Consider the following 19,489-nt stretch of genomic DNA (forward strand, 5'->3'; position numbering starts at 1 on the left):
GTCTTTTCGCGGGAATGACTTGCCCCCCGTTTTTGAGTAAGGGCAAGTGCTAACCGTACAGTGAAATTTCTTCGTCTTCCTGTGCTTGTCGTTGATGTGGCGATCCAAATGGGTTTTGGTTCCAAATCTCTTGCCGCAGTTTGGCTCAGTACATTCATGCGGTCGCTCGTGGTACCGCTTGTGGTGGCTATATCAATTAGCGTTTGGACGGCGAACAGCCTTCGAAGCGACTCACTTTAACTTATGAACCTGATCGAAAAATCTGCCGCACTCATCACACATAAATGTGCGCGGAGATTGCTGCTGCAGACCTGGATACGGCGAGGCACTGTTGCGTATATCTGAGCTGTTGTCTGACGGAGGCGATGGGCTACTGTCGATCTGGGTGTTCGGCGTCGTCTGATACGATGCCCCGGATGAGACGTGACCACCCATTTGAGGAGAATGTTCAGACGGATCGGTAATTTCGCCCTCATAGTAGTGGTTGGTCCGGTCGGGCATAAGATGAGTCGGATCAACTTGCTGGGGCACATCGTTCATGCGGACATCGTGTTCAGTGGGACGACCACCGGCCGGAGCTTTGAAGCCGTTCGTTTGGACATGTCCATTGCCATTCGCAACAAGTCCTCCATTCGCCACCCCTGTCTGATCCCATCGCTGCTGCTGCTGTTGCTGTATTTGCTGTGGCTGTTGCTGCTGCTGATCTTGTTGTTGCTGTTGTAGGTACTGCTGGTGGTGCTCAAAAGGCTGCTCCGGGGACTGCGGGGTTGGCGCTTGTGATGGCTCGGGAACCAGGACTGGCTCAACAGGCTTGGGGGGCGGGTGAGCAATGCTATAAAGTTGCTGGTTGGTGTGCCAGGTCTGCTCGGTCAAATTCGACGGCGCCATAATATCCATGGGGTTGACAGTTCCAGGTGCAGGCGACACAGGCGGCAAAATTGGCGGAGATTCCTGCTTTCCTTCCTTCGTGGTTCCCGAATCCTGAGCCTGATCAGGCTCTGAGTTGGGGCTAGGCGGGTTGAATGGGGAGCCCAGCTGTCCGCGCGTGGAGGTCGCGCCGGGTCCTATTTCGCGGGAGAATGGCCCGGTAAGCTGAGTTGGCGAGTCTGACAAGCCCTCCCTCAACAACTCTTGCGTTGGCTGAATCTTTGCCCCCCTTGACTGAGAATCCTTGGTGCTTGACCGACCCTTGGGAAACATTTGGAGAAGGTTCTTCGCCAGGGAGCTGGCATAAGAGCTTGATCGCCTCGGCGGCGGCGCGGGAACAGGTTCATCTGTGGGAGGCGGGGTGACCATGCCGAAGGCCTCAGAAGGGATGGTCGGGCTGTAGTAAGTAGCACTGTGTCCTTGAGTGGCATCCGAGTATTCCATTCCGTCAGCCCGAGTAGCGACCAGCTCTATGCCGACAGGAGTCCATGGATAGGACGATTCGCTCTTCCAGGTAGAGGCGCGGCCGAAGGTGTGGTCAGTACCGCGTCTGGTGGTAACGCTTGGTGCATGAGAGCTGTCGTCGCCAGTACAGCCACGTTGGTAGCTTCCCAAATCTCGTTTGGATGGGTCGGTGCCGTGGGATGAGACGTTCAGCTCCTTGGTTGACTGCCGGTCCGGCCCTTGAAGAGCTTCATTCTTGTTGCCCAATGAGTCTCGTGATGACATGCGGCTAGACGCAGCTGGACCAGTCGTAGGCACGTTTCCCGATGGACGGAGCGGCGTGGGGATGAAGGCGGTTTCCGCCGTGTCCAGACGATTCGTTCCATTTCTCTTGCCCTTGATGCGACGGATTATGAAGGGGTAGGCGCAAATGATAGCAAGTACGAAGAAGATAATGATGCCAACAATAACGCCGGCAAGACCTCCTTTAGATAATGCCTCACTCCGAGGTTCCAGTGTCGAGCGTGAGTGAAGAGACAGCGGCTGTCCGCGAAGCCTGAATCGGTCCATGTCAATCGAAGCTGCTAATGATGAGGTGTCGTCAGTGTCGCCAAGGTCTGATTGGGCGGCAATGCCCTCAGACGAGGCTGCGGGAGGAGCCATTCTAGGCACCACGCGTCAGCACTCGCTGCACCACATGAACCACCCCCCAGGGACCTGTGACACTCGGATGACGGCGGCGTAGACGGCGAGTGCGATGAGAGGACGAGCAATCGATACTGCGTCCTCGAGCGACGGGATTCGTAGTGAGTAAAGCTGGTGAGATTGGGTTTGCTGTGGATGAGCGGTCGCCGTGATGGCGATGAGCCCACGAAAGAGGAAACGGATGAGGTGCAGTTCAAGTCAGCAGTGTAATGGGGGCAGTTTGGATTAATTAGGCCGGTGCAGGTCTTCAGCCTCACCAAAGCGCGGGCGTTGTACCCTCCAAGTGTACGGGGAGAGTTGGAGTGGACTTTCAGGGTCACAGGCAGGCCAAGGTCGGACTGGGTTGCCTCCCGCCTCCACGTCGGCTGCAGAGTAAGGAGGTACATTGCAGCGACTTGTGGCTCAAGCGGGCTGGTGGGGTGAAGACTGAAAACCGCCGACGAAGGTGGCCGGGCAGAGCAAGAAAAGCCGGGTCTAGGCGAAGATTGCGGCCACGTGCAGGTATCTCGCTATCAAAATTTGCCCCCATAATTCCGGCGGATTGGCTCGAGTGATCCAATCGTATCGCCCGCAGCGCCATTTCCTGCCCCGCCACACGGCCTCTCCACGACCCCTGCCTTGGACTCCTTGGACTTGGTACTTGGAGGACTGGTGGAAGCTTTCAGTGCAAGTCCCTTTCTCCTGGAGTCCTGGCCGTTGTGCCCCGTCATCCTGTACCGCTGCTCACTGCCACCAGCCACCCACTGGCCATGGTTCCCGCGGGCGACGACCGTGGAGCGCTGTGAGGAATGTTCCGTGAGCACCAGACCCTGTCAAAACCCTTAGTTGGTGGGGTCAAGCTCCATCACCGTTAGGACTATCCGTACTTTTCAGGTGGGCAGAATACTTCAGCGGAGATGATCGCAATCCGTGACCGAGATGCCGGCAGCTGCCACGGGGAGAATACGGCTACCGCACAACATTTCCTCCCGCTGCCGCAGAAAGCAGAAGCAGAGTCAAATGCCAAACGATGGCCATCTTACGTGCTCAAAGTTTCATCGTGTTCAAACCTCTGTCTTACAGCAGCAGGAACGGCATGAGAGACGACAGTGTCCGCGCAACATGCGTTGACACTGACAGCATCACCCTTGCCTCCAACTCGCCAGCCAAACCGTGCCAGCCTATGGAAACTGCCCTTTTGCTTGTCCAGCTGGACACTGGGGAAATCTCCAGGGGCTCGCTCCTTATGGTGAGCAGACCCCTGTCACGGCGGATCCTGCGCACTCAAATTGGTGCTTATTCTGCGACAAAGTCTCGGGCTAAAATAGCCACAGAACCCGGCCCAGCGGTTACCTGCCGCATACGATACGATGCGCCCACACAATGTCAACGACATCTCGGCCGACTTGGTCTACGTACTCGTCGTTGGACGGGACGTCCTTGGCGCTTGATATGCATAGAAATGATCGCGAATCCGTAGATGGGAATGTCTCTTTCCGATGATTGTCTTGGCAGTGATTGCGTTCTTAAGAGAATTTGCTCTGGCATCACGTCCATCACTCGTGCATTTCCCCAGGTGCGATAAGATGATCTGGCGAGTCTTCGTAAGCACGACACTCGATGTTTATCATTCTACTATTCTTATTTGCAATGATTGATGGCTGCGGTGACCTCTTGGCAACATCCATCTCTGCCATTTCTGTTGTCGTCTCTCTTCGTCTCTCGTCGTCTCTCAGAAGCTAGGGGTGAAAGCAAGGAGACGGGACTCTTCATTAACTAAACTGACTAGCTTTACCCATTTCAATCCCACACGGCACACATCGCATCCATATCCTGCGCACACCTTCAAATACCTCAAATGTAGCACAGCTGGCCATTGCCGCGGCAGTGCTCAAAAACACGAGAGGTCCATTCTGCAGGAATTTCGACCCCAGACCTCATGCAAGTGGTCATTCCCTCGTTCATCAAAATCATCTCACCGCCTCTGGCCCGCGAAAGCATCACACAAAGGCGCTTGGGGTCGTTGAGGAAGCCCGCGGTCTTCGTTCGCACAGTGTCCACGAACACGAAATCCGCCTCGTGGCCCTGTGCCGAGTCGACGGTTCTTGCTTCCATCGCGTTGTGCATCTCCTCAGCATGTAAGCGGCCACGCAGGTGGGGAGGCAGGACGGACGTGAACTGCTTGTATCGGTTGAAAGCCGCCTTGTACGGGGTGATGATCAGTATTCTTCCAGGCTGGTCAGGCCTATCGACTCGAGTGAAGTTGGGGTTGTTCAGAAGCTCCAGACAGCGTTGCTTGATGAAAGACTCATGGGCTGGGTTGTAGAAGCTGCGGCATTCCGTCTTTTCTCGAGCTGAGTGGCAATGAATCATCACTCGCGGAACCACACAATGGCGGCCAGGCATGAACTGGCTCAGCCAGATCTGTATATGTTGTACTGGAAGGGGGTATCGATCGATTGATGCCATACCCGACTTCAGAAGCCCGTCGTAGAATAGCTCAGACACTAATATGTGCAGATTTCCGTACATTCCTGGATCTTATTAGCCTAACTTCATTGAATGGAGAGGGGCAACGACGACAACGACGACAGCGGACGACGACAACAGAGGCAATGATAACAAATGCGACAAAAAAGCAGGGGCGACTTACGGTGTGTAATCAGCAGCTTGCTCTTGAGAGCGCCGGCAAGGTCAGCTCTCTCCATCGTGCTGATCATGAGCTGCTTAGCGTATGGATTCAGCTTCAGCATCTTCTGTCCTGCCTCTCTGGTCGACATGGATGCACCTTGGACGAAAGGTCTGGTCTGTCGAGTGTCGCCAGTGAAGATGTATGCTCGAGCTGGAGTGAATGCCAAGGGAATGAGAGACGTCAACTCTCTTGCGTGGGCTGCTTCATCAACGAACACGAGGTCTGGCTTGAAAAGAGTGCCCATTTGCCCCGATGCGCCGACAGGGGTGGTCGCGATGAAGTCAGCAGCTCGAATAACATCGAAGTACAGGTTTGCGACCAGTCTTCTCAGCTCCGCGGAAGTTCGTCGAGTTTTGACGACGTCGCCTTCAAGCTTCTGGAGAGCCTGCGCAAGCTGTTTGTATCGGGACTTCTTTTTGTCGAATGCCTTCCACGCGGCTTCATCGAGAGATGGCGCCTTGTCGATGCTAGCTGGGCCTATCTTGCAGACTCGCGACGTCTCAAACTGCATGAGGAAGCCCCTGGTAAAGTCCGGGACATCTCCTGCGACGTCATTCTGGCCCTTTGCAGGCGGGTGCAGTTTGACGCTGCGGCTCATCTCACGAGCACATCCACGAACTCGAATGACCGATGCTCTGATACCGGCTTCCTTGCATGTCTTGTGTACCCGGTTTGCCGCATCGTCGCACGGCGCATTTACGTCAAGAAGATACAGAACCTTTGCAGGTCTGGTAACGGTCTTGCCGTCGACTTCTTCTTGAATAGGGGCCGAGAGAGCCATTGCAGCGATGAATGCATTCAGTGCAGTCTTTCCAGCACCGGGGCATCCCAGGATTAGCGCCAGCCCTGCCGGGATATGTCGAAATTGCTCGTACACCTTCTTGTGGTCAGAATTGAGCCCTCTGTAGAGAGACTTGAGGTGGGCGGGGGTCTGAGGATTGCCCGCTGGGTTATCCATATGTGGCAGCTCTCTGAAGAGGTCGACGTAGAAGGTAGGCGGTTTCCGGAAATCCAGCATGTAATCAAAGGTGTGGCGTGCCCTCTGTGCCAGCGCGCTCAGGTTTCTCTCACGCTGCATCAGCGTGGACAATGCTTTCAGTTCGGTGTCATGAGTGACAAGCCGAGCCGCAACGCGAATAGTGACCATGACAGCATTCCCAGAAGTCAAAGGGGGGTACTGAAGAGCACCAAAGCGCTGCGAAACCGCAATTTCTGCCAATGGGTGGTACCTCTCACGGCTGACAGGATCCTTCATGTACGGGGCGGTGACGTTGAAAGCCGCATGCCTGGCGTAGTCGTTGAAGATACTTCCGTTATCTTGGCCGTTGTCGAACACGTTGGGTATACGCTCGGCTTTCATCATGCCGGGATTGAAGACATGTCCACCAATCGTGAAATCATGCTTGAATCCGATATCACAAGCAGATTCCTCGGCTGGAAACACCTTGTCTTGGTCCGCCGGCAGTTCGACGAGGACGAGCCAGCTGGTTTCTAAGTCCGAATCGATGAGACTGGAGGGTGGGGGCAGGGCATTCATGACCCAGGCATGAGTAGACTCTGTCCTGGTGTTGAATCGCCGATAGGTAGCCTCCTCATTGGCCATTTCAATGATGGTTCCTTCACGATGAGCCAGGGCGAATTCCTCTTGGTCTTTGAACGAATGAACCATTCGGGGGCCACAACAGCGGTTCTTTTCCTGTCAAACGGGTTAGCAGAGTTGGCAAATCTTGGCTATGACACATACCGCCATCGGGTCATCTGAGTCCTCGTCGCTAGGTTCGAGTCCAGCCACTGCAGACGTAGAGAGGTGTCGAGGGTCGACGAAGAAGCTTGCTCCGGCAACTCCATCCTCGGGAGGCGTGAAAGGCATGGGCGCTCGCTCGCCGCTTTCTGAAGATGAAGCTGAAGAAGGCAGCTCGATGTTCGCGGCTTGCGCAGTCTCGGTGAACTCGGCCACAAACTGCGCTCGCGCCGGAACAGACTCTGGGATCGGAAAGTGCGACTCCGCCGAATCACCATCAGTGTCGGTGGCCTTGAGGAAGCCATTCTCCGTCTCTCCAGAGATTTCTGCCATCTTGTGCTGGTCAGCACAAAATTCAGCGTGAAGTAGTGAGGGATGATGATGCTGAACGACGAGGACGGCAGAGGACGACGGCCCAGGAGACCCCATGTCTTTACACCCAGGTAAGGTACCTTAGGTAGGTAGATGGAGGGGCTGGTTGTCACCTGCAGAAGGTGTCTGTCACTCTCACTGCCTTCCTCATCGTTGCCGTCCATTGCGAAGAATCTGAGGAAGTTACCTACCTTGGGTACGGCTGTGAGGTTCATCTGCTGAGAAAAGCGCAAGAGCTGGCTTAGCAGACGCAAACAATGCCGAGTTTGATTTTGCGTCGTCAAAAAAGCGACAAAGACGTCGACAGAAAAACGCGAAAGTATCGGGCTTGGAGAAGGTCACAACACCTACGAAGTCAGTGTTGTTGTGGGAAGGTAGACGGCGGGAGCAAGTTGGGCGGGGAAGAGTGTGCCCTGCCTGAAGATGTGAGGTGGAAGAGGTAAGTGGGAGGAGGCAAGTGGGATAAACAGAGAATGCAGGTAGCCGAAAAGTGTTGAAAAAGAGGTAGGTCGGTCGCTTGGTTTGAGAAGGCGCGATGCAGGTGGGTTGGCAGGTCAGGTGCTGGAAGGCAGACGGATGGTTTTGAAGTACCTTCTTCAAATCGGGAAAGAGACCAATGTCGTTTGCTCCTGCCAAGTTGGACGTCGGAGGAGCCAACGCAGGATAGGTAGGTATCTAGCAACGAGGCTGGATAGAGGGACAGACGACGTTATGAGGCAGGAAGTGCGCAAACAAAAAGGTCGACGATGACGGTGGAGAAGGATGTGGGAAGAATAACCTTTACAGAGGTGACTGTCAGAAAGACACGGGATTCTCCCCCTCATGATGTGTTTCTGGGGAAATTATGGGCCGAAGTCGTTTGCAGTTGAAGACAATAAAGCCCCGTTCTCGACTAAAGTAAAAGGCGACGGTGCGAACGGTACCTGCCTCTCGAAGAGATGACTTTACAGCCCCCACCTAAGGTGTGCCATATCCAGTGTCAGTGATTCAGCGAGGTCCAAAGCTATCGGTAAAAAGTCTGCGGCAAACGGGACCCTCGGATGGCAAGAGCGAGACAGAAGCAATCGAACCTGCTTCCTCAAATATGCCACTTGGTATGAAGTATTCGAAGCCATGACAGAAGAACTTCTTGAGGCTCGGAAGCAAGCGACCGAGACATCATTGCTGAAGACGCGAGAGAAGTACAGCCAGAAAAGTCTGTTGCATATTAGACCAGTCATTGCCTCCGGCGTTGACGAGGTGTGTACTGGACGCATTGTCAATCAAGTTCGAAATCCCTCATGGCCATCTACCCCATTTGTGGCGCTGGAATCTGCGTCAACGTCGCACCGACTCGGGTGACTTCATTCAGTCTTTTCATTATTTGGTTCGGTCACATATTACTGTTCTCTGGAATCATTGGTTAGAAGAGTGTTACGAATCTTTATAATCGGAAGGGCATGCTGTTAGGGACATCCAATTGAGACCATTTCCCCAAGTGCGAGAGATCGCCACCATTGAGATGGGGTTTTGAGTGTCACTGTATGCACAATCTGCCAAAGTTAGACAACTTTCGGCTCGACAGTTGCCCGTGTAGGAGCGTCGCAAAAGTTTATGTAACCCGGATTTGTACGAGCGACCTTATAAGTAGAGAGGATGCTGCCCCTTCGGGCGTACACGCGTTCCCGCAACCTACTAAATTGCGTTGTGCGAACCGTTGCCTGCCTCAAACGCGCCAAACCTTCATGAAGGCATAGGAGCTTTACCAAGAAACACACGAAACACACAAATTGCCCTCCGATCCATGAGATGGCAGTCACTCTTGAACCTGTTGCTGCGAGAGCATCACAGACAACGACGACACAGAAGTCGTCGCCTAAAGCTACGGTCGAAACAATCATACCGGGGGTTTGTTTCTCGCCATGCAGTGAGCTTCCGCTCCCTTCTCAGCGTAATGTCCTCTAATAGCGCTATCTTCTCAGACGATGCTTATGTCGAAATGCAGGTTGTAGGGAACAGTTCTGAGATCTGCGATCCGACCTCTGACTTCCAGGAAAGCTACTCAACATGTTGCCAATGCGTCGAGGTTAATGTTGAAGATTTGAAGGTGACCGCTGTGGAGTATCTTGAGCCAAAGTTCAGACAGTATCGCGACTTTTGCACCATGGAGTCAACGAAACCTACAACTCCGAGGATTACCTATCCAGCGTCCATGGTCATCACTACGACTCGTGTGGTGCAAATGGATATCACTCAGTTTTCTGGGAGGGTTGATTCGGGCGTATGGGTGACTGCAACAGTCACAGAATTGAGGCAAGAAGCTACCACTATGGTTACCACAACCTCGCCAGCCGAGGCCTCCCCCACTGTGTTACCCAGCGAGATCGCAGGTTAGAACGCCTGTAAACAGATGAAAGATAGTAAATGGCTGACGATGATAGGACCGGAACACACCAATAGTAGTACCTGGATTGCCGGACCCGTAGTCAGTGTTATCACCGCCGTTTTGCTCCTCTTGGCAGCCTGGTGGTTTCTGCGCCGACGAAGAAGTCAAAAGGGGAAACTCTCAGAGGCAACTGGCGGGAGCTACGAAGTAAGGAAGTATGAAAAGGGAGAGCTTCATGCCGACGACGCCCCGAAGGTGCCCCCAATGGAATTAGAAGGCTCGTATCCGACGCCCGTGCCGGAGATGGGGGCAAATGAGGTTCCAGCTCAGGAAATGTTGGTTCCTGAAAAGGACAGACAAATGGTGACCGAGATGCCAGAGAGATACACATGAGGTTAATTCGAGACAGGGACTCATGAGAATTTCTAAGATGGCCGTCTAACACGGATTTCCACGGACTTTTGGTTGTTGAAGGCCTGCGTCTATTACTACAAACTCATACTGTACTTTCTAGCTCAAGCAACTGCATGCACCCACCCGAAGCTCCTGGCCGAAGTTCGATGACTGTATGGCAAGCTAATCCATATTGAGTCTTCCAGCCTCGGACCAGCAGCCTGAACAAGGTTTTGAGTGACACGATAACTGGTATATATCTCGGTCACACGCAGGTTCGGACCCATTCTGGACCTTTTGCTTGAAAGACGGTAGCACACTCCTCCTTTTTTTTCGACGTTGTTGACCTTGGTTCTTACAATAAAGTATGATGACCGGTTCTTCTTGTTAGTTACGATGCAGTGGTTAATAGATCACATGTTGCGAATATCCGTCGCCATCTCTGTCGTCTTTCGCCGCCAATATCGCCGTCAATACCGCGATCGTCGCCATTCTCTTAACAAGAAAAGAGACGATCCAAAAAGAGGCGTCCTTCTCACAAATTGAAAACGCTCCCTATCCTCGTTCTGAAATTATCAAACTCGAATTTACGGTCGAAGGCCAACATGTCAGTCACACCGAAGATCCCGACAGCCACCCCCGCGTTTCCACATGCTCCTGGAGAAGACGAAACAACTACTTTAACTGCCATTGAGACCGACCCATCTGAATTACGCTGGATTAGATGCAGTATGTCCTCTGAAACAATGCCTTTTAACTCGCCGCTGACGAAGCTACCTTAGATGACTGCTACAGAGGAGCGCAAATAACCGGAATGGCCTTGCCCCTTTGCTTCCCCGATTCTCCATTCCTAAACGACTTCGATACATGTCGTCAATGCGTAGAATCCGAGGTGGCAAATCTTGGAGAGGCTTTATACATGGTATACGAAGCTATGGGATCATTCTTGGAATATTGCGAGAAGGTCGGAACACTTAGCTCCTATCCTCAGTCGTTATTGACGACCGCGATCCGGACGCAAATTTTTGTCATTACCGACTTGGCTGGTGCACAAGGACAGGAGCTCATAGAAGCTACGATTCTGGAAGTGAGACCGGGGATATTTCTTCCACAGGCTACCTCGCTCTCTGCCTCGCCGTCCATCTCACAACCTGACGCAAAATCTACCTCACAACCGGCGGAGCCAACCGATCCAGCTGCGCCGATGAACACTGGTTCGTAATCTATCCATTCGTCCCGCGTAGTGTTCTGACAGAATTTTGAAAGAGCTAGGCGAAACGTCCCTCACAAGAGACATCACATGGGTTGCTGGCGCTCTCATAGGCGGAACAAGTATTGTGCTATTCTTCGCTGCCGGTCTCTGGTTCTTAAGACGAAGAAGAAAGCAGAAAGCATTCCGATCGAATGCAGTACATGACAATAGAGGATACGAGAAACCGCAACTTCATTCGGACTGTATCCCTCGCCAGCCTGCCATCGAGCTAGAAGGCTCTTATCCGAATGCCATGCCTGAAATAGGCGCAAACGAGGTCGCGGCGCAGGAGCTGTTGAGTTCTGAGCTCAGATCGCCCGTGGAGATACCGGAGAGACAGACATAATGCGGACTGCATGCCGTGTAGATAGGAGATTTAGTGAACAGCAGTTGCTTTTTTCAAGAAAAACTTCATAGTGGGACCAATGCACTGTTACGCTTGTGAACGTGTGTGGCGGTCCTGTGTGGGATTAGAGCTTTCAGTTGATCAGTGTCGGTCGTTTGAGACCGCCTCATTTTCCTATGTCTGCGCAGCTGTATTTATTGTGCAGTTAGTTTTCCTGTCAAAGACGGCAGTAGAAGTAATGATGATCATAATAGCGACGATGATGACGAGGAGGAAGAGGAGGCAGAGGACGAGGACGACGATAAGGACGATGTTACCAGAGGAAAAGTGGTCGCTCTAGCACAGAAAAAATAGGCGGTCTCGGTCACAAACAAAGCAGTCACAGGACCACGAGCATGGAGAACACGGGAGTAACGCCCTTCTCAAATAACTTGATCTTCGTTTCTTCGACTCCCTACAGAGGTGTGGTATCATATTCGTTCCAAGAGAAAGCCGCACCGTCTCAACCAATGATCTCGTCACGTCTCCTGCTCGACCCGGTGAACTGCAAGTTCTCATTGCCAGCAACACCAGTCAACACGTTTCCAATACCGTTGACGTCGCCAGTGCCGCCCTGCATGATGGTCGCATAGTTGTCCGCCACCAGCTGGATACCCGAGACGAAACCCTGCTCATCGAACGCGCAGTGGCCGCCGTTCGGTGAGTTGTTCACCGTCTGCTTCGCGTTCAGCGCCTGCGCGTTGAGGCCGCTGCTGGTGCCGATCTGCTCATAGGCCTTGATGGCCGCGGGGATAGACTGCTGCAGCGAGGAGAGCTCCTGCTTCGTGCTCTGGAAGTGGATGCGCGTATTGGCGATCGCGGCGGGGTCCTGGACGTTGACCTGGGGCTCGAGGCCGCCGCAGTTGAGCAGCACACCGTTGCCCGCGAAGTTCTGCATATGCGCGGGCATGAAGAAGCCGGAAAGCATGAGCGAGCCGCCAGAGACGCCCGTGAAGAAGACGTTGGACTGGTTGAAGGCCATCATCTGCGGCAGTGTCTGCTGGATGAGGTCGTTGACGGCCTGTGAGTGGGCGACGCCGTCAGTGCGCTGAAGGCCCTGGCCGCCGCCCCAGAAGAGGTTCGGGTCGGGGGCGAGGACGGCGACGCCGGCGAGGTTCTGCTGAACGCCCTGGTTCGGCATGTCGAAGAAGGATTGGCCGCCGTCACCGTGGAGGAGGACGTTCAGGCCGAGGGTGCCCTGGGCGCCGGGCTGGGCGGCAGCGCCGGGGACGCCGCTTGCTGCGGTGAATTGCTCGGCGGGACCGGAGATCTTGAAGCGAAGGTCGAGGCCACTGAAGGTTGTTAGAGACCACTAGCCACTTACACAGGTTTACCATCTTCATATACTTACTTGACGTTGGCGGTCATGTCGAGAATCATGGACCCGTCGGTGGCACGCGAGATACCCTGCGGCACCCTCGCGGCCTGCTGCTGTGCCGTCTGTCTGTTTCCATTTCCTCGTCCGTTTCCTTTTCCTCGGTTCTGCGGCGCGGCATCGGTCAGGCTCAGGAAGCTGAGCACCACCGCCAGGGCGGCGACTGGGGAGCGGACGGTCAACATCCTGGGCGTAGAAAGAGAAATGAAAGTGATATTAAAGATATCGAAGATTAAAGAAAGAAGGGTTTGCTGGCTGCCAAGCTCGCGGCGCGTCGCTCTCCCACGAAGATCAAGAAAGGAAATATCTTGGAACTCTTTTTTGGTGTTTTCGGAATTTCCCAGAAACCCGGGGAAATCAAGAGTCAAAAGAGACGAGAGACGGATCGGGGGTGGCAGGTTAGGTTTATCTTAAGGCGGGCGAAAAAGGATAAACGGTCTTGCTGCACGAGCACATCCCGTCATGGGCATGGGTTGCAGCCGTCCGAATGGTGGCACGGGGGTCAACCAAAACCGGGGATGGATTGACGAACCTGGGGCCCAGTCATGTTGCTTGTTCGGTATGCCCTTCAAAGGAGAACATGTCTTCAGGCTAAAGGCGAGCCATACAGGCCCGTCACGAAGCGAACCATCTCGAATCGACGGGCGAAGGACCAGGGACGAAAGAAGGGGATAAGCTTGTGTTGTCGCTGTTTCGCCTGGACTCGGTTGTGTGTGAGAGTTGGGACAAGTCAGTCTGGGTCTGATCGCCCGCTGGTTGATGGGAGGTTGTTTGAGGCTCCCGAGGAGTTGAAGTGCGAACGGCTGTAGTCAGCATGCAAAACACCTGAAGCGAGCACTTTTGTCCGTAGGGTTGGAAGCCTTGGACGAATCAGAGCATCGTGCTTTCCACTCGCGAACATGGGCTGGGTTGTCGGGAGGAAGAGCCAGCCGCGGGCTAGCGTGTATTGTGCCTGGCCGACTTGCGAATTCCTCGACTGCGTTTCGCTTGGCGCGTTGCTCCCGAGTCGGGAGCGATGGGATCCACGGTGCAAGAAGGTGTCGCAGACGTTTGAGGTTGTCGACGAAACCGACCCCGGGCGCTGGGTGCACCCCTGTCTGCCATCGCTCGGGGCATGTCGCCTCAGACCCCGGTCCGGGGGTCTGGCGCCCCCACATTCTTGTGTGTCTCTGCGAATGGGATCGTGTCTTTTCTACCCTTCTTGCTGCTTGTTCTGTGGATTGCTTCCATGCTATTTCCTCCTGCCGCGGGATATTTGATGATCGGTCAAGGGCTTGTTTACGCCTCCTGCGACTTTCTCGTGGCTTGGTGTTTTGGATCGTCGGCTGAGGAGGGATGCTAAGAATACTAAGCATTGAGGCTCGTGGAGCCTATGGGGTTCGGTTGGCGAGTCTCGAGGACTTTAGTGCGATTGACGATCAAAGTTGATGACGAATGGTGTTTTCGCATTTCAGGTTCCGGTGTTGGAAACGGCCTGGCCGAAAGAAATAAGCTCAGCGTCGTTCAGCAATGTACCTTGTTTTCTGTTCGACTTCCGACGCTTGCTGACAGTTCACGGGAAGCAAGGGGTTTGTACGCACGTGGTTTCGGAACCGTCAATCTGAACTCGTATTCAGCAGAAACAGCACAGTGAGTAGTAGGCAGTAATCGCCAAATATAAGCATAGAGCGCGTATAACATTATCCAAATATGATGCGCCTGTCTGTCTAGGTGATAGCCTCGCATCAATCATACCCATCTAAACACTCCAGTCCGTCGTACAAAATCACAACACCGCGGCCCTCAGAGCTTGGGGCCCTTGGCCTTTCTAGCATCTCTCTCCCGGTCACGTAGCAACCTGCGCAGGATCTTGCCACTGGGGCTCTTGGGGATGATATCGACGAACTCGACACCGCCCTTGAGCCACTTGTGCCGCGCCTTGTGCTCCTCGACGTGCTTGCAGATATCGGCCGCGACCTCGGCTTCAGGCTTGCTGGCATATGAAGCGGCGCGCACGACATAGGCCTTTGGCACCTCGCCGGCCCGCTCGTCGGGGACTTGAATGACAGCGCAGTCGGACACGGCTGGGTGGGTAAGGAGGTGTGCCTCGAGTTCGGCCGGAGCAACCTGGTGGCCCTTCACCTTAATGAGCTCCTTAATACGGTCGACAATGACAAGATGCTCATTGCCCGCAGCCGACTTGCGCACAAGGACCTCATCACCAGTACGGATCCAACGACCATCCTCATGCCAGACAAAGGTCTCGGCATTCGCGCGCTCGTTGTGGAGGTAGCCCAAGACCACGGAGGGGCTCTGCACGAGCAGCTCGCCGGGCTTGTTGTATTCTGTGATCTCTTCGCCCGTCGTGGGGTCGACAATCTTTCCGCGGGTACCTGGGACAAGGGACCCTGAAGAGCCAACGTCGATATCAATTTCAGATGTCGTGCAAACGACAGTGCAGGTCTCGGTCATGCCTAGCATTCGTCAGTTTACAGCTCGAAATTGCTTGCGGATGAAGTAGCCTTACCATAACCTTGGCCGACATTCCACTTCGGGTATTGCTTCTTAAGCTCCTCGACAGTCTCGGCGCCAAGAGGCGCGGCGCCTGTGTACACAAAGCGCACGCTGCTGAGATCGTATTTGCTGCACAACTCCTGGTTGCGAATAACCTGGATCACAATTGGCGGGACCTACACAAGTTAGACATCGGAGCTGACACCCGAGCGGTAACGAACTTACGACTGGTAAACAGTTGATCTTAAAATTTTGGACGGCGGCAAGGAACTGCTTCAGCTCGAACTTGGGGAGCACGATGATTCCATCTCCACGGTAGGTACCGCAGTGCGCGACAACCACCAGGCCGTAGATATGACTGAAGGGCAGCAGGCCCAAGCCAGCTTGTGTCTCAATACCGAGCTCTTTCCTGGCGACGGACTCGTATGTTCTGAACTGAATGACGTTCGCAATGACGTTTCGGTGTGAGATCATGACGGCTTTCTGAAGTTGGTGTTAGTCGGGCCAGAAGTATCCACACTCGCCAAGCTTCACTTACAGGCAAACCAGATGTACCACTTGAGTAGCACAAGTATGCGACCTGTCGTGCGCCTTGTCCCTTGACCCATTTCAGAGGCTCCAATTCAGGTAGCGACTTGCCCTCTTGAATGAGATCCTCCACGGTGGCGTACGGTGTCTTCTGATCAACGCCAGGAACTGGCAACAAGAAGATGCGGTCATTGGGGATGTTGACTGCCTTGGCTGCCTTGAGCGCAGTCTCGAGCAGCGGGATACACGTGAAGATGGCTTTGGCGTTGGACGATCGCAGCTGGTGCTCAAATTCTTGAGCCGAGTACGCGGCACTGGCCGGGGTTACTATGCCCGACAGGCGGTGGACGGCGTGTGTGAAGGGAATGTAATCGATCTGTGAACATGTCAGCCACAGCTTCTTGGGGCGCCTGGGATTCTGCAGTATGTCAACTTACGGTGTTGAGGGAGAAGAGAGCAACGACCTTGTCCCATTCTGTGCCCTCGTTTGGTGCGAACTCGAGCTTCTTGGAGATCGCCCGCGCCAAGTAATCGGTTCGCTGTTTCACTTCGGATGCTGTGTACGATCTGCCGGACAAACCGCAGGTGTAGGGGTTTCTAGCTTTGGCGAGAGGATAGCGACCGTATTGCTCATTGTTCATGAACTCGCCGATTGTGATTGAATCGGGGGGATCTGTGGAGAAAGAATGAGCATTGGCCGCATCGCAACGGCGTGGATGGCTGGCGGGCTTGTCTTACCGATGGGCAGCTTGGGGACCCAACTTGGCGACGTGAAAACCATCTTGAGTGATGAAACTTCCTAGCTGGAATGAAAATACGGGGTGAAAAAGAGGTCGCAACTTTGAGAACTCCTGTCAAACACGTAGCAAGTCCGATCGTGAGAATGTCAACACCAGCTCCAGAAAATGGGGGGTTCTTGGGGACTTTTGAATGAACCAAAAAAGTGGACACGAGGCTCGGTGAAGAGAAGAGCTCACTGCCGGCTTTGTTTGAAGGAAAACAAAAATGACAGCAAAGTGGCAGAGAACGGCAGCTAGGTCCTCCCATTACCCAAGGGCCCTCCCTTTTCTGCCTCCGCTTGCCGGGGGGCTGGACCGAGTTTAGATCCCTTTCGCCATTGCGCAGCTGTGCCCTAGGCAACTGTGACGGCACCCCGTCGAAAGCCCCCTGCTTCTTGCAGCTACGGCAGCCAGATGCAGAACGTCCAAGACTTGGAGAAAGATAGCTTCCCCCACTTCTCCGCATTTCTCCCCACGCAGGTGTGACTTGATTCACCTCGGCAGAGAGGGCGGCGTGGTAGTGCGGCATCTTGCCGTCCTGTCCTGTCTAGCGCTGGGAAAGGAAGGTTCCCGAGTCATTGTGGCCATGCCGCAGGCCGTCATTTTCGACGATCTCGGTGGCTAAATTGCTAACGCGTTAACGGCAGCTGGGCCTAGATGCGATCCGATATCAGGAGCCGAAGGTGCAGCGTCAGCATCCAATCCTGGCCGTCATTGGCTCACCGGCGACGAGCTTCCCATAGCTCTAAACTCTGCCTACTCATGATCCATGTCGCAATCAAACAGCGCATGGCTTCTGGTGACCGACGTCTTAGAAATAGGGCGCTTGGGAAGAGGTCTCATCCGGTCGGGCCTTGGTTAACGGCATTGCTGAAGTGGCAGCTCGGCGTTTATGTACAGCTCTGCTTTACCGTTGCGCGCAGCTTAGCCAGCGGGGACCGAGGGCCAAACTGGCTCTTCCCCAACTGCCAAGGAAACGGCTAGCCCCCCTAACCGAGATTCTTCCGAGGCCACAGAGATGCCGATACCCAAGGGTCATTCGTCAACCGAGACCCACGGCTCACCCCGGAAGTCAATTGTTTGGATCTCCGGCGCGGAATTGATTCCCGCCGCGGCCCCGGATTCTTGCCAATCTCATCTTGTGGGCCGCGCAAGAATACCGCTCTCCATCTGCATCATTACGGGGCGACGCGACCATTCGTGGGGCGGTTCATGCGGAGGCCCATGGGCCGGCAACATCATCAACTTTGGCAGAGTCATGAGCGATTCTCGTCATGCAGCTTTGGAAAAAGCGGAATGGACACCGCCTGGTTCCCATGCAGCGACATCTAAAATAACATCCAAGCTGGACTGGCAACATGATTCCTCCTGGCTTCTCGGCCCAGCACCTCGAGCTTTTGACGGGTGTTTCAATCGTTATATTTGGCCATGCTGAGAGCTAGTCAACCATTAACGGCGCCATCACATGGTTGCGAAGCCAATCAGGTTCATTGTTCAAAACCTTCTTTACAGTGGTGGTCTTTGTCGCACCTGTCTGAGTCATCATTGCAACCCACGTTCAACGTCAAGTCATCGCAAGAAGCAAGCAGTCCTGGGGTCTCGCAAGATTGACGGGCTGCTTGTCTAGTTCTATTGCTGCTGCAAATGACAATGCCTTGTGCCTCCATGGTGATTTCCTAGAAGCGCTAGGTAGTAGACACGACTCGGGACTGAAAGTTTTCCCTCTGTAACTCTTCTAGAGCGTCTCTCCGGCCTGTCCTGTTCGTCCACACAGTGGCAGCAAGTCGATCTACAAAGTAGGCGCCTAACAGTTCAAATTCAACAACACCAATGCTCCCATTTACCTCTCTCTAGGTCTGTTTCTCATGTTTGCATACTTTGCTGTCCCTTGCCAAGGACGTGCCACAGGCATGGAATCGCGAAGACGCCGGCAGTTAGGCAATTTGCCCCCCGAGGCCCCATTCTCTGACACCGGCTTTGTGCTAAGTGTCATGAGAGTCTGCCGCAACTTTCGGTGCTCTAGGCACCTTAAAAGCACTACTTCTTCACAAAAGAAAAACTTCAGCATCCAATGTCTCTTCATCTTGTCCATCCCGAGTCGACCAACCCCAGCACGTATAACTAAACCGCTAACTCGATACTGCTGGCCTCCAGCAACTTCGGTGTGCTGTACCTCATCCTGCATTTGACCCTTTTCACAATCCACAACGTAGCGAGACCAGCATGGTATGTCGAAGGTGGCATCAAGAACGTCACATGATATTTATGGGCACTTAGTCTCTCTCCCTCTTCGCTTTTTGGACATTTAATTTGGAATCTCCTTCTTCTTCTTCCTGTCTCGTGTTTACTCAAGTTCACACTAGCAGGCATGGCACCCAATTCTCTATGGTAACATAAGCGAACGCTTCCTCTCCCGATCATCTTGATGTAGATCATGCTGACTCTCTTGCATTTGTATCTGTTCATTCTTTCACGCAGTAAGAAGGACCTGCTTATGTCCTGAAGCCATTCCAGCATATCGAACTTAAGACGGAGTTTCTCCCACCTGCATCTTTCCGTCCTTTGGGTTGTAAGAAGACATCGATATTTTTAAATGAGAACGTGCATTTTGGCGTTATCTCCCGCTCTGCCTCCCAGATCGTGGCTCGCTCATAGTCATTATCTATTCCCAATTCAACAACACCTTGTGTTGCCGTCTTTTCCCCGCAGGGTCAGCCTCTCCCAATATCGAAGCTGCATGATTTACACCCACATGACTCCCTCAGAAGCTTCCTTTGAGTTACAACCAACCCTCCTCAGTCTTCTCCACTCACAACCGCCACTAACATCTTTCTTCTCCAATTATCACAACCTGCTTATGGTACAACTAAGGCTTGAAGATTCAATCAACATTAGTACCTTAGAAATTCAAAATCCCTCCTGTATCCTCATCTTTGTCGTCCCCTTTCCTCGTCGTCCCCTTTCCTCGTCGTCCCCTTTCCTCGTCGTCCCCTTTCCTCGTCGTCCCCTTTCCTCGTCGTCCCCTTTCCTCGTCGTCCCCTTTCCTCGTCGTCCCCTTT

At 53.7% G+C, this 19,489-nt stretch overlaps 4 protein-coding genes across 4 annotated transcripts; all 4 read right to left on the reverse strand.

Moving 5' to 3' along the window:
- Positions 1–231: 231 nt before the first annotated feature.
- On the reverse strand, positions 232–2,034 carry COL26b_002204 (uncharacterized protein; the record flags this gene model as incomplete). Its single annotated transcript, XM_053175132.1, has 1 exon — positions 232–2,034. The coding sequence occupies one exon, from the start codon at positions 2,032–2,034 to the stop codon at positions 232–234; it is 1,803 nt and encodes a 600-aa protein (XP_053041076.1).
- Positions 2,035–3,909: 1,875 nt separating this feature from the next.
- Positions 3,910–6,821, reverse strand: COL26b_002205 (uncharacterized protein; the record flags this gene model as incomplete). The annotated part of the gene is made up of 3 exons (XM_053175133.1): positions 3,910–4,409; positions 4,709–6,443; positions 6,492–6,821. 3 exons carry the CDS (start codon positions 6,819–6,821, stop codon positions 3,910–3,912), a joined length of 2,565 nt encoding a protein of 854 aa, XP_053041077.1.
- Positions 6,822–11,718: 4,897 nt separating this feature from the next.
- COL26b_002206 (uncharacterized protein) lies at positions 11,719–12,815 on the reverse strand (the record flags this gene model as incomplete). Its single annotated transcript, XM_053175134.1, has 2 exons — positions 11,719–12,547; positions 12,607–12,815. 2 exons carry the CDS (start codon positions 12,813–12,815, stop codon positions 11,719–11,721), a joined length of 1,038 nt encoding a protein of 345 aa, XP_053041078.1.
- Positions 12,816–14,412: 1,597 nt separating this feature from the next.
- COL26b_002207 (uncharacterized protein) lies at positions 14,413–16,324 on the reverse strand (the record flags this gene model as incomplete). The annotated part of the gene is made up of 5 exons (XM_053175135.1): positions 14,413–15,083; positions 15,137–15,299; positions 15,349–15,606; positions 15,662–16,027; positions 16,089–16,324. Coding segments are annotated over 5 exons (1,694 nt in total), but the record flags the coding sequence as incomplete, so codon positions are not given.
- Positions 16,325–19,489: the final 3,165 nt, after the last annotated feature.

The sequence above is a fragment of the Colletotrichum chrysophilum genome (assembly GCF_026319265.1).
Source record: "Colletotrichum chrysophilum strain AFK26 chromosome Unknown scaffold_10, whole genome shotgun sequence".
In the NCBI taxonomy this organism is placed as follows: domain Eukaryota; kingdom Fungi; phylum Ascomycota; class Sordariomycetes; order Glomerellales; family Glomerellaceae; genus Colletotrichum; species Colletotrichum chrysophilum.